We start from the raw sequence: 12,836 nt of genomic DNA on the forward strand, positions 1-12,836 counted from the left end.
AATCAGCGAAATTACACTCAAGGGAACTGCCTTTGTCTCCAGGAGGTAGTGATGATGTTACATAAACAAAATTGGATTAGAAAATGTTGTTATCTACAAATCTTCATTACAAAATGGCAAGGAAAAAACAAGTGACTAGTGAGCGAGACTTGAAAAGGGGCCGTGCAGAATGCCACATATCAGCCAATCACGCATTGGACATTTACAATACTGAAGGTGTGAAATTTGACTCCAGCCCTTGCATTTTTTGAGAATGAACATTGCCAAACTGGTTACAAAACTTCACCCAAGCACTTTTAATCAAACAAGCACACTGGAAAATACTTGAGGGATTAAGTAAAAAGCAGAAGGAGGAAGTTAGAACAATTGTTTATGCTAATCAACATGCAATAACGGTTTGATACCCAGCATTGCTATTACTTTGGACCGCAACACCACCATTAACTCAGACACAGAAACATGATCAGTAATTAGAACATACAGCCAGTGCCATTTAAAAATTATCATCAAGTATTTTCAGTTTATTTGTTGATACATTTCCACAGGCTGTTACCATAATTCTCACAAGTGTTTTTTTTAAATGTTTGTAAAGAGTGCATTTAAGTTAATACATTCTAAATGGAATGTTGTAACAATTGCTGGAGGAATACATCCCAGTTTCTCAGTCCCTTCCCAGAGTTGTGGATTTATAGGCATTCTTACGGTGCAAGGCAATTTGGACAAGTGAGAGATCACTGCAGAGTAGAACGAGGTTATTGGGGGTGGGGGGGGTGGAGATGATAAATTAATTCAAAGATTTATGGTGGCTGGGAGATGTGGTGGAAACAGATAAAACAGTGACTTTTAAGAAGTATAAGATTGACAAGAATATGCAGGGAATGGAGGGATATGGTCTATGTACAAGCAGAAGAGAATTAGTTTCTTGTTCAGTGCAGACATTATGGGTCGGTAGGCCTGTTCTATTACTGTACTGTTGTTTTAAAAATGCAAGTCCAATTCTCCATTCACCAGCAATTTCACAACTTCCTCTTTTGATGGTATCAACAAAAATGTTTGAAAACAAAATTTACGGATCAAGATAGCTCATATTTTGGAAGAACTATGTACTTATTGCTTTTCTCACCTTGCATCATTTCAATAAACTGTAGTTTCTAAATTTACAAAAACTTTGGTAATCATTAAGGATTGTTAATTTTAATATTTTTTTACACTGGCTTGGCTATAGTTTATAATCATTCTATAACTGTACCAAATGGCTTCCTGGACTATTTTAGGTCAGTTATCTGAGAGGACACAAATAGATCAAACAAGTTAAAGAGCAGAAAATTTTCTAATATCTTCTCTCATGAACCTGGTGGACACTGTGATCACTATTACTGATACTAGTACAGTTTTCCATTTTAGATTTATTTAACAAACTAATCTCTCATATGCACTAGTGCACTTAAATAAACAAATGAAAACAAACACTTTTTTTTGCTATAGGTCAATGACTAATTGCAATCAGATTTATCTCCTTAAATATAAGACTCCAAATGACTACAGGTTCTCACCCTTGGAAAGACACAACCAATTGCTGCAATAATAAAGCTGATTCCAGGTGAAAATGGGTTGACTTCTATTAATGAACTTTTTCAGGAAGATGAATTGCATTGTACAACAGGTGTTATGGAGTTCAGATTAAATTGTGATTTCCTTTCTAGTTGAGTAATATTCACTGAGTGACACTGACTTCCCTAATCAGAAGGTAGCTAGGAATTTGTGAATAATAGTACACTGTTCAATATACTGTATATCCAACAAAACGGGTAGTCTGGAGTGCACTTAAATCTCAATTTACTTTTTAAGCTTCCAAGCCAATTTTTAAGTATATGTTGGTATTTCAAGTTTGGTCAATGACATCTGAGTTAATTATTTCCCATTCTGTTCGTTTTCCAAGTTGCTTAAACAATACAGTTATCATTTATAGGGGTGTCTGTAGAAACCGGGAATAGGTCAAGTGGGATACACATGGACAAGTTAGGCCAAAGGGCCTGTAAAGTCTGTGCAATTCTGACTCTGTTTCTACATTAATCAATGAATTGAACATGGTTAGCCTTAATACATGATACAGAATAAATAGTAATTAGCCAAAAAAATCAAAATATATTTCATACCAAATTCAAATTAAACAGTCTGAATTTTCAGTAAATATTTTTAAACTAGGCAAGGAAATATTGAAGTTTAGCAAGAATTTACAAATAGCTTTAAATCAATCTGGAGCATTTTGACTAAGGGGAAATTGGATCAAAGACATTTGAGCTGAATTTATAGCTGTCTGTATGTGTTTCAGTCACAAAACCATGAAGTTTGAATATTGAAACTCACTGATTGTTTGGTTTCTCCCTTTGATATTTATTCATCCCATTACTGTTTTCCATTTTCTTCTGCAGCTTTGCATGGATGTTGCCTGGAGTCAATTCCATTGGGGAATTGGCCCATACTGAACCTTTGTTAAGAGTATCTATTCTATTTTGTTCAAATCTTCCCAGAACCGTTAAGTGCAATAACATAACAAATCATGAAAAACTTTAAAATTTGGATAGGTAGTAAGTGGAAAATTACATTTCTGCACTATTTATAGTGATATTAGACAATTAAAAGAGAAATTAAACAAACTGTATCAGGGTACCTGACTTCAACAGATCTCAAACTCAGAGGATTCAAAATTAGTACTTGGTTGGGAGATTGGCTAGGAACACCAGAAGCAGCAGACATTCAGTGGAAGTGGCACCATAAGATCACCTGCTGAATACAAAGAAAGTTGCAGAATGAAAGTTTCCCCCAAGTTGTACTCAACTTGGACCAACTTTGACTTGGGTAGAGAAAGTTTAGTTCTTAAATGCAAACAGACAAAGATACTCAAGTCTGTTATATGAGCTCTGAATCTTTAGGTTGGCAGTCATTCTTCCGAATCTCCCTTGGACCGTTTCCAAGTCCAGGGAACACTAGAGAGTAAAATTAAAACTGGGCGTGGGTACCCCTGACAGGCAGCTTCTCAAATGTTCATAGTCCTTTGATATAGTTTTACATTAAGTTAGCAAAGGACTAGGTTACATTAGATACCAGAAATTTGAAATAAAGAAAATTCTAGAAATACTCATGCAGCCTCAGTTAATTTCTGACCATTGACCGTTCATTAGAAAAAAGTGTAGAGTTACATTGTTTTTCAATCATTTCCAGTTTTAACTATAGCTTTTGCTAGTTCTCCATAAATCACTGAAGTTTCATAAACTGCATACAGCATCACCCAGATCTTTTTTCTTCATGATCTCTTTATAATATTGATCCAATCAACATTCAAAACACCAATTTAAACACCATCTCCCATTCTACAGCACATCGGAATCTATTTGGAATTTGACTACCGTCACCTGTCAAAACTTTGGCATTGTCTACACACTTCCAATGCTCTCGACGCCACCGCTACCCAGATCACTACGTAAAACTAAGTTTAAAAAGTCAGGGTAAAGAAAGGTCTCAGCCAGAAACATCAACTATTTATCCTCTTCCATAAATGCTGCCCGACCTGCTGAGTTCCCCAGCATTGAGTGTGTGCTGTTTTGGATTTCCAGCATCTACAGATTTTCTCAAGGGTAATATCTGTTAACTGTGTAAACATCACCAGTGGTAAACCAGATGTGAATTGCGGGGTTGAAACCAGGTTCTAGCCAAGCATTTCTATTTCTATTGATATAAGGCATCATCTTGTGGCATGAGATATCTTGTACAAAGCTTTGTGCAAGTATACTAGATTTTCCTCAAATAAATGAACCGATTTGATGGAGCTGCTTACTTTGGAAATAATTTAGTTTATTTGTTCAGATAGTTCTCTTTGTCATCATAAAACTCTCCTAAAGATTTGACTAATTGTCTAAACAGCATGTATCCAATTGTAATAAAAACTTTCAGACCACAAGTCATTTCCAGAATTCAAAGTGATGCAAATACAGATTATTTCTCAGAAATAAATAGGACTCAATGCACCTTTAATCATTGAAATAAAAATAGAAAATGCTGGAAATAATTAGGCAGTCAATCAGCATCAGTGCCGAAAAAAAAAAATCAGTTAATCTATCAGGTCAATGATGCACGTGCTTAGGACAGCATGATTTTGCTGCTGCTGACTTGCATCTATTCAATCTTACCCTTGTGCACTGTCTGGACAGAATTTGCACACTGCCCCAGTGGTTGCCCGCAGGGCCTCCAGCTTCCCCCCAACGATACATGTTAGGTTCATCAACTACTGTAACTTAATCTTCAGAGTAGGTTAATGTCAAAAATAATCAAAAGGGCATTGATGGGCATGGGCGAGACAATAAGTGGATACAGGGAAATAGAGAGGGACAATGCAACAGTTGTGATTTTTCCCCTAGAAGCCATAATGGAATCAATGGACCAAATGGCCCGTGTTTTATAAAATCCTATCTCTACCATTCTCTCTATTGCTAACACATTGTGGTATTTCAGTTAAGATTACAGAAAGCAAGGTTTAATAGTTCAAATTCAATATAACGAGCTGTATTTTAGATTTTACTCCCTTTCTATTCATGCACTTGATCCTATTTATCAATATAACATTAATTCAAACCATTGCTAGTATACTAATACCGTTGCATTCAATTCTTGAGTGGTTGAGGAAGTTGAGTGGTACTGCACCAATCTGAAATAAATCACAAGTACCGTAGAAGGGCTTCACCAATAACAAATGGTTAAGAGATTCTCTTTCCACCACAGTCACCATAGGATGTAATGATAGGAACAGTTTGGCAAGAACAGGATCTTACCGACATGTTTAAAATTGAGAAGCACAGACAGGGCTGATGGGTAAGGAATATCAAATTAAAGGACATAGATTTAGGGCAAGAGGGGAAAGATTTAAAAAGGGACCTGAGTCACACGAAGGGTGGTGAGCACGTGGTTGCTGCTGGTATGGTAATATCATTTAAGAAGTTCTTGTACAGGTAGATGGAGGGGTGAGGCTTAGGGAAGATATGGACCAAACTGCAAAACCGGGACAAGCTGGATGGATGCCGTGCTCAACACAGACTTGCTAGGTCAAAGGGCCCGTACCTGCTCCATGACTTTATGGCTGGGCAGAATCAACAGAAACTTATGGCTAATCACTAATCTGCTGGAGTTCTTTGAAGAAGTGATTAGGAGAAAAGGTGCAAACAATTCACATGCTGTTTTACCTTTTTCAAAAGGATTTCCGTAAAGTTCACACAGGAGATTGATCAACAAGGTTAGAGTACATAGAGTTGGTGGTGATATACTGACATGGACTAAGAATTCTTTGTCTATAAAAGCGTGAGAATAGATGGATTATCCTCAGGTAATCGAGATTCAAATACTGGAACACCACAGGTATAAGAGCCTAGAGACCAGCCCTTCACAATCAGTATCAATGATTGCATGAAAGTAGTAAATGCTGTATTTCCAAGTCTGCTGATGATACTGAACTAGGTGGCATTGTGAGTATAGAGGATGATGAGAGGCTTCAGGAAGACACAGACAAGCTGAATGAGTGAGTCAGAAAATGGTGGATTAAATACAATGTAGGTCATCCACCGTGGTATACTGTGGTAACCTACGTATATCTGTCTGGACACGACCCTCTGCTGACTGCTCCTGTCGATCCTCCCACAGACCCCTGTATAAAGGCGATTGGAGGCACTGGGCCTCCCTCAGTCTCCAAGATGTCGTGGTCTCTTTTGCTGCTAATAAAAGCCTATCGTTCACCTCCCGTCCCCGAGAGTTATTGATGGTGCATCACATACAAACCAGAAAAACTGTATTATTTACAAAACTGAGAAATTTCGCTGTTTTGTTGTTCAAAACACCACATTTAGGTGCAACTAGACATTATATCAGTTAATAGTGTGTTAGCCTTTACTACAAGAGTATTTGAATACAAAAATAAGGGAAATCTTAATGCAAAGACTACGGCCTTGCTGTGAGCATACCTGGCTATTGTGTACTCTTTTCAAAGAAAGGTTGTACTATCCACAAACTGTAAGCAACTAAGAGGCAACTCAGGGAACAGGTGAAGAGAGATTAAGTAGAAGTGTTCTGTGTTCCCTACAGACTTAGAGGACATTTAAGTGAAATTTATAAATTTCCTACAGGGCAGGGTGGAAGAAGGAAGAATATTTCCTTGGATGCTGGTCAGGGTTGCAGACCAAGGGAAATTTCTTCACTTGAAATGTGACGAATCACTGTTACAGAGAACTGTGAAGACTCTGTCATAGAATTAATTCAAAAGAGATGTTGGTAGATTCCTGGATGCTAAGGGAATCATGGGACATAGAGAAAATACAGGAAATGGCGCAAAGGTATAAGATCAGCCCTGACTTGATAATGGTTCAAAAGGCAGGATGGTCTGTACATTACATATCCTGTTAGTGGTTCTTCTAAATCAGTTCCTCTATTTCCTCATGATGCACATTATACTGACTCCTGCAAATGTGGAAATCAGCAAACATAAGGAGGAGCAATAAAGGGGAACTACAGGTTATGGGTAACCAATATTCATGAGCTAGTTTGAGAATTAATGCACGTATATCGATAAAAAAAATGAGAATCACTAACTGCACAGATACCATCTCAAAAACGTCATAAATAAAACCATTTTATAGAACAAGCATAGATGTTTCAATACTGAGCATGAATATATACTTTTTTAAGCATTCTCAACTTTGTGGAGACACTTACGAAAAGAGATCAAATCATTACATTTTGCAGCAGTATTAAGCATATTTTGCAGTTAGTAATGTTGTATTAATCACAATAAAATGTAATTAAATAACCAGTACTTTAATCCATATCATGAAATTATTGATTAAATATAGAAAATATACTACAAATCTGAAGACTCCCATCCAAGGCAAATATTCATTTGGTACACATTATAATTGCAACCTTAGCAATTTACGCCTTAACAATCATAACAAATTTAATTTGCGCTACTCAGTTAGGTGATGGGTGAAATATACTGAAATAGGTAGAATAACTTAGGTGGAATTTCTTGCTCTGAAAAAGTTACCCAGATCTTCCTTTCCTCCTGGTTTCCTGCAAACCTGTTATGTTAAGATCAGAATCATCTAATTGCTGTTACCTTACATAAAACACAGCTCAGGAATCAATTGACGATGCCTGTACGATAAAAATAAGCAAATCTTTTAATGTGTTTTGTTTGATTATTATTTCTTAAACAGAAGATTGTCTTTATCAGCTGGTTCATTTAGGATTTATCCTCTTATAAGGAATAATGGTGACATCGTACTATTTATTCTGCACTTGATCTTTAGGAATCACTTCATTCTTTCTCTTCATCTCCACCAGGATCTCGCAGTCCATCACTTACCCTCGTCTTTCCAACCATTTCCAGCAAGGCCTGAGCCTCAGGGTCTGTGTCCAGTATACTCTTGGTCTTAGACTAGAAGCAAAATGAAGCAATTATTTGAAATTAAAACTTGAATTTGAGTGCAGTAACTGAAAGCCACTTGAAATTTGGGTGACAATGAAAATTTAGTTGGTAAGGAATACTTTCACCTATAAACAATGAATGGGGGTATACTAAACTCTGTTGAATGTCAGAATCAGGTTTATTATCACTGACATATGTCATGAAATTTGTTGTTTTGAGGCAGCAGTACAGTGTAAAACATACAAATTCCTCGAACAAATATAAAACAAATGTAATGCAAAATAAGGAGGTAGTGTTCATGGGTTCATTGACTATTCAGAAATAGGATGGCGGAGGGGAAGAAGCAGTTACTGAAACATTGAGTGTCTGCTTTCAGGCTCCTGTACCTCTTCCCAGATGGTAGTAATAAGAAGAGGGTATGTACGAGGTGGTAGGGCTCCTTAATCAGAGATCACTAATGAGCACAGATGATAGTGAATTACATTGAAGTCAAAACTACATTTCTCAATATTTTTAAAATCACCCATTTTTTGAAAAATATAGACTGGGAAAAAATAAAGTCCAGACCTGATTCTGACACTTAGAATTAAGCTATTGATTTTGTAAAACATTATTTTTTTTTTATTAAGTGCAATCGTGAACAATAGCCAGATCAGAAATGCTGATCAAGTCAACTAATTCCCAAAGATAATTCTGATAAGGCATTCAGATGGTTCACTGCTGCTCAGCGATAGAACACAAAAAAAATCATATGTACAATTAAGAAACATTAAAAATAGCAGAAATACAGGAGTCATGATGATCATGATGAAGTCTACTGGAGAGAGACATTTATACACACGCTGTCCTCCACAATTCAAAGAGATTGAAGCTTAAGGTTGCAGGGTGACAAAACGTGACAGGAACACTTGTAACTAAAAACTTATCCCTACCGGGAGAAAGCAACACCTGATCTTTCCGCACTGTTCTCCAGCAGTTTAAGGACTAAGTCCAGCTGGAACATAACTCACAGGTGCTCTTGAAAGTCAGGTATTAACCCTACCTGCCAACAACCAAGCATTGCCATCCTGGTCCCCTTCATGACAGCTTATGAAGAAGCATGTGACTTCCCTCCCAGAGATGATAGGTCTTTGTGCACTTGACTCTTGAAGGCTTGGACCCCATCGTCGCAGGTGTTTCCAACCACAGCATCTGGAAGGCTGTTCCAAATTCTGATAGCACAGTGAAGGAAGCTTCTACCCAGTGTGTAGGTTCTCGCATCAGGCATAGAAACAGCATGAGCAGGCATAGATAAACTCGATCGTGTGGTGTGCCGTCTCTCATAAGATGAAGGCAGCATGGTGCGAAGGTCTGCAGGGCTGTGGCTGGTCTACATTTTGTATAGCAGAGTAGCTACAGCAGCCTGTCGTCTGTGGTGTAAGCTACTGATGGCTAGCTTATCTTACAGCCTATCTTTGAATGGAATCAAACTGGCTGAGGACATTCTGTGAGGTGTTCATCCATGATAAGCAGGCATACGCCAGGTTACTTCGTACCTGGACTTTATAAACCGTGGCTCTGCCCACTTTGTCTAGTTTGGATGCTACTAATTTTGCTTTACCTCATGATTCGGAATATGAAAATTCGACAGTACCAGATGCAACTTGTATATACTAGTTCAGATACACATGAAGCTTTCTTGTTTACCTGCTTTCTCTGAAACACTCAAGACATGGACCATAAAGACACAAGTTTCCACCATTTATACTCAGGAGACCAAATGATAATCAGGAGCAGCTCCCAAATAGTAATTCATAAACACAAGAGATTCTGCAGATGCTGAAAATCCAGAGCAACACATAAAAAATGCTGGAGGAACTCAGCAGGTCAGGCAGCATCTATGGAAAGAAATAAACAGTTGGCATTTCCGGGCAAGACCCTTCCTCAGGACCTCAGAAAGGGTCTTGGCCTGAAACACTGTCTGTTTATTCCTTTCCATATACGCAGCCTGACCTGCTGATATCTCCAGTATTTTGTGCATATTGCCCAAACAGTAATTCCAGGAGTAGATTTAACAATAATTCCAGCAGCCTCATCATTAACCTTTTGAAGCAAACGCTATCAGGAATACAATAAGCATTCATGCATTTTGCAGTTGGTCCTTTTTGTCAAATCATCATTCTCCCTGACATTTTGTGAACTTTTCATAACAGACTGGACTCAGACCTACAGAAATACAAAGGTTGTCCAATAAAAGGAATAATTTTAGCAAATATGTTCCTTGGCAAGGGGGTTACAAATGGCATTCTCTATTGAAACAATAACCTATTATTAAAGCCACAATTACCCAAAGATCTACTCTGACTCACCGAAGGTGTATCAGTTGGAGTAATTCCATAATTTTATATGCATGTAAGAGCTGGCTGGCCTTTGGTTCAACTCCGGTTCAAGGTTTTCATTTATTCCCTCCTTAACCACAGTCAGATATACAACTCTGAAATCCAGATTCAACTCTTTGCCCACATACAATTTCTCTATACAAATCTGCAGTTAAGTTTCATTCTTGAAGAAAAGCTAAAATGGTATCGCTTAGGGATGGTGCAAAATTCCTTAAGGAATTAACTGGCAATGGAATTAGGGAGGAACAATGATGGATGACATTGCTGTTATCATTGGTTGAGAACACAAAAAATACATATTAGTGAAAAGGAAAAAAGGGCAAACTATGAAAAAAAAACTTTCCTGCATGGTTTTTTGATCACAGCTAGCCACAGAACATAAAACTGTTGTATTTTTACCACACTGACTGTTGTGAAATGAGTCAAATCACTTCCCTCAGGTGTCTAAGTGCAACAGCATAAAAGGCTGCCATGGGGTAACAGGAAACACCAAGGGGGTATCTCACAGGAGGTGCACTGGCCTGGTTTTAAAAATCAATTTAAAAGAGTTCTATTGAGTTATAATACTGCTGGCCAATTGAGCAGTGGGGCTGAGGTTGATATGACAGTACTCCATTCTCCAAACATACACAAAAGACTTTAAAAAAAATAGTTATTAACGAAATTCACAGATTTCCCCCAAAGGTTCCATTTTTCTATTGGGTGTAGGGGAAAGGTGTATAACGGTAGGCAACATCAGTGGCACTGAAATTACATCCAGGAGTACTCAGGACTGCTTCTTGATGGGCACCAATCAACCCGGAAATGATTGCTAATGCTATCTAACAAGCACAAGTCAGCATTAATTCAAATAGGATCCTAATTAATTAATTGATTTAGCAATACTGTGTATTGCTACTGAGCCCTACTGAGACACCCCACCTCAGCAACCTCCTAACCCCAATTAACCCTAAACGAATCATGGAAAATTTTACAATGACCAGTTAGCCTACCTGTAACCTTTGGACTGTGGAGGAAACTGGAACGCCCAGGGAAAACCCATGCATTCCATGGGAAGGACATACAGACTCCTTACAAAACAGTGCCAGAATTGAACTCCAAACTCTGGAACAGCCCATGCTGTAATAGCCTTGTGCTAACTACTAGGGAGGAATACAAGATGTACAGTATGTACAGGTGTACAACATATTAAGAGGAATAGACAGAGTGGACAGCCAGCACCTCTTCCCCAGGGCACCCACTGCTCAGTACAAGAGGACATGGCTTTAAGGTAAGGGGTGGGAAGTTCAAGGGGGATATTAGAAGAAGGTTTTTCACTCAGAGAGTGGTTGGTGCATGGAATGCACTGCCTGAGTCAGTGGTGGAGGCAGATACACTAGTGAAATTTAAGAGACTACTAGACAGGTATATGGAGGAATTTAAGGTGGCAGGTTATATGGGAGGCAGGGTTTGAGGGTCAGCACAACATTGTGGGCCGAAGGGCCTGTAATGTGCTGTAGTGTTCTATGTTCTATGAATGCTCAGATACTGACTCTGAAAACAACTTTGACCATGAGAAATATGAAATCAAGATAAACTAGGCCAACGCAAAAAAAAAAGTAAAACTTATACGGTTCTCACTGAACCGAGGAGCTAGAATTAATTTGAGAAGCTGATATTTTCAAAGTTCCCACTACTAGAATTTGGATTTTGTAACTTGGTGTACAGGTTTTGCAGATTTTGCAATCAATGAAGAGCCTACAGCGCCCTCTGCTGGCCTTGGGGGGGGAAATCCATGTTCACCTTCCTTTCCATGACGTCCTTCATGTGCATTTTGGGCAAAATGCTAGGAAGTTCTTCAATGGAAAGTAGTAAGGTGCAAGCATAAATAAAAAAATTAAATGGAACTGCCAAAATTAATCCTGCCTACAAAATCAGGATAAAGGAACTGATCACCTAGAATAATTAAAAACTTAAACACTTTCAAAGAGCATTTAGAACGCTCTAAATTAGCACCACATTAGAGGTTTTTAAGATCAATTTTTCAAATTATCAACCAAGGAAAAATGTTTAGGGGACAAAAGTTTAGGGGTAACATGAGGGGGAGCTTCTTTACTCAGAGAGTGGTAGCTGTGTGGAACGAGCTTCCAGTAGAAGTGGCAGGTTCGATATTGTCATTTAAAAAAAAAACATTGGTATAGGGACAGGAAAGGAATGGAGGGTTATGGGCTGATTGCAGGTCAGTGGGACTAGGTGAGAGTAAGTGATCGGCACAGACTAGAAGGGCCAAGATGGCCTGTTTCCGTGCTGTAATTGTTATATGGTTATATGGTTTTTAAATTGACACACTGTGGGGTTAGGAACAGCTCACAGCTGTTTGAATAAGACCGTAAGACGATAAAATATAGGAGCAGAATTAGGCCACTTGGCCCATCGAGTCTGCTCTGCCATTTCATCACAGCGGATCCATTATTCCTCTCAGCCTGAATTGCCTGCCTTCTCCCCATATGCCTTCATGCCCTGACTAATCGAGTATCTATCATCCTCTGCCTTAAATATACTCAATGACTTGGCCTCCACAGCCACCAGCAAATTCCACAGCTTCACGCCACGGAAACCTGCATAAGCACCGGCCTGATGACCCTATAAGGCTCAGGACAGACTTTAACTTTTAACTTTAATTACTAAAGCACAAGGTTCTCTCTGACACAAAAAGTTAGTTACAACGTACCAGTTCACTTGCAGGGAGATTTCCCACCATCCAAACTTCCAGGGTATCGATAGTAAAATGCTCCTCGGCAGACAGCTGAGGACTATTGTAAGTTGTACACCGTGGCTTGGCTTTGCTGTGACCTTTACCATAGTTACTGTCAATCCACAATCCAAAGTAATTGTGCTGGCCTCCCATGCCCTGTAACACCATAGGAAAGATGCAATTTATAATTAATCCATTTTAAACATTAAAATTGATCTCATGTACTGCAACCAGCAATTTTTTAAGTGTACTGAAA

General features: G+C 38.5%; 1 protein-coding gene across 5 annotated transcripts in view; it reads right to left on the minus strand.

Annotated features, from left to right (window-relative positions):
* meak7 (MTOR associated protein, eak-7 homolog) overlaps positions 1 to 12,836 on the minus strand; it is a 106,178-nt gene that overhangs the window by 48,696 nt on the left and 44,646 nt on the right. For 2 of the 5 annotated variants that reach the window (XM_059993168.1, XM_059993172.1), the window contains exons 8-9: positions 12,557 to 12,736; positions 7,406 to 7,477 (exon numbers count right to left, since the gene is read on the minus strand). In XM_059993168.1, coding sequence (XP_059849151.1) covers positions 7,406 to 7,477; positions 12,557 to 12,736 — 252 coding nt within the window. Of the gene's footprint in view, positions 1 to 57; positions 2,788 to 6,650; positions 7,478 to 12,556; positions 12,737 to 12,836 lie in introns of those variants that run through there. The other 3 variants (XM_059993171.1, XM_059993170.1, XM_059993169.1) reach the window with 3 other exon arrangements.

The sequence above is a fragment of the Hypanus sabinus genome, chromosome 17 (assembly GCF_030144855.1).
Source record: "Hypanus sabinus isolate sHypSab1 chromosome 17, sHypSab1.hap1, whole genome shotgun sequence".
Taxonomy (NCBI): Eukaryota; Metazoa; Chordata; class Chondrichthyes; order Myliobatiformes; family Dasyatidae; genus Hypanus; species Hypanus sabinus.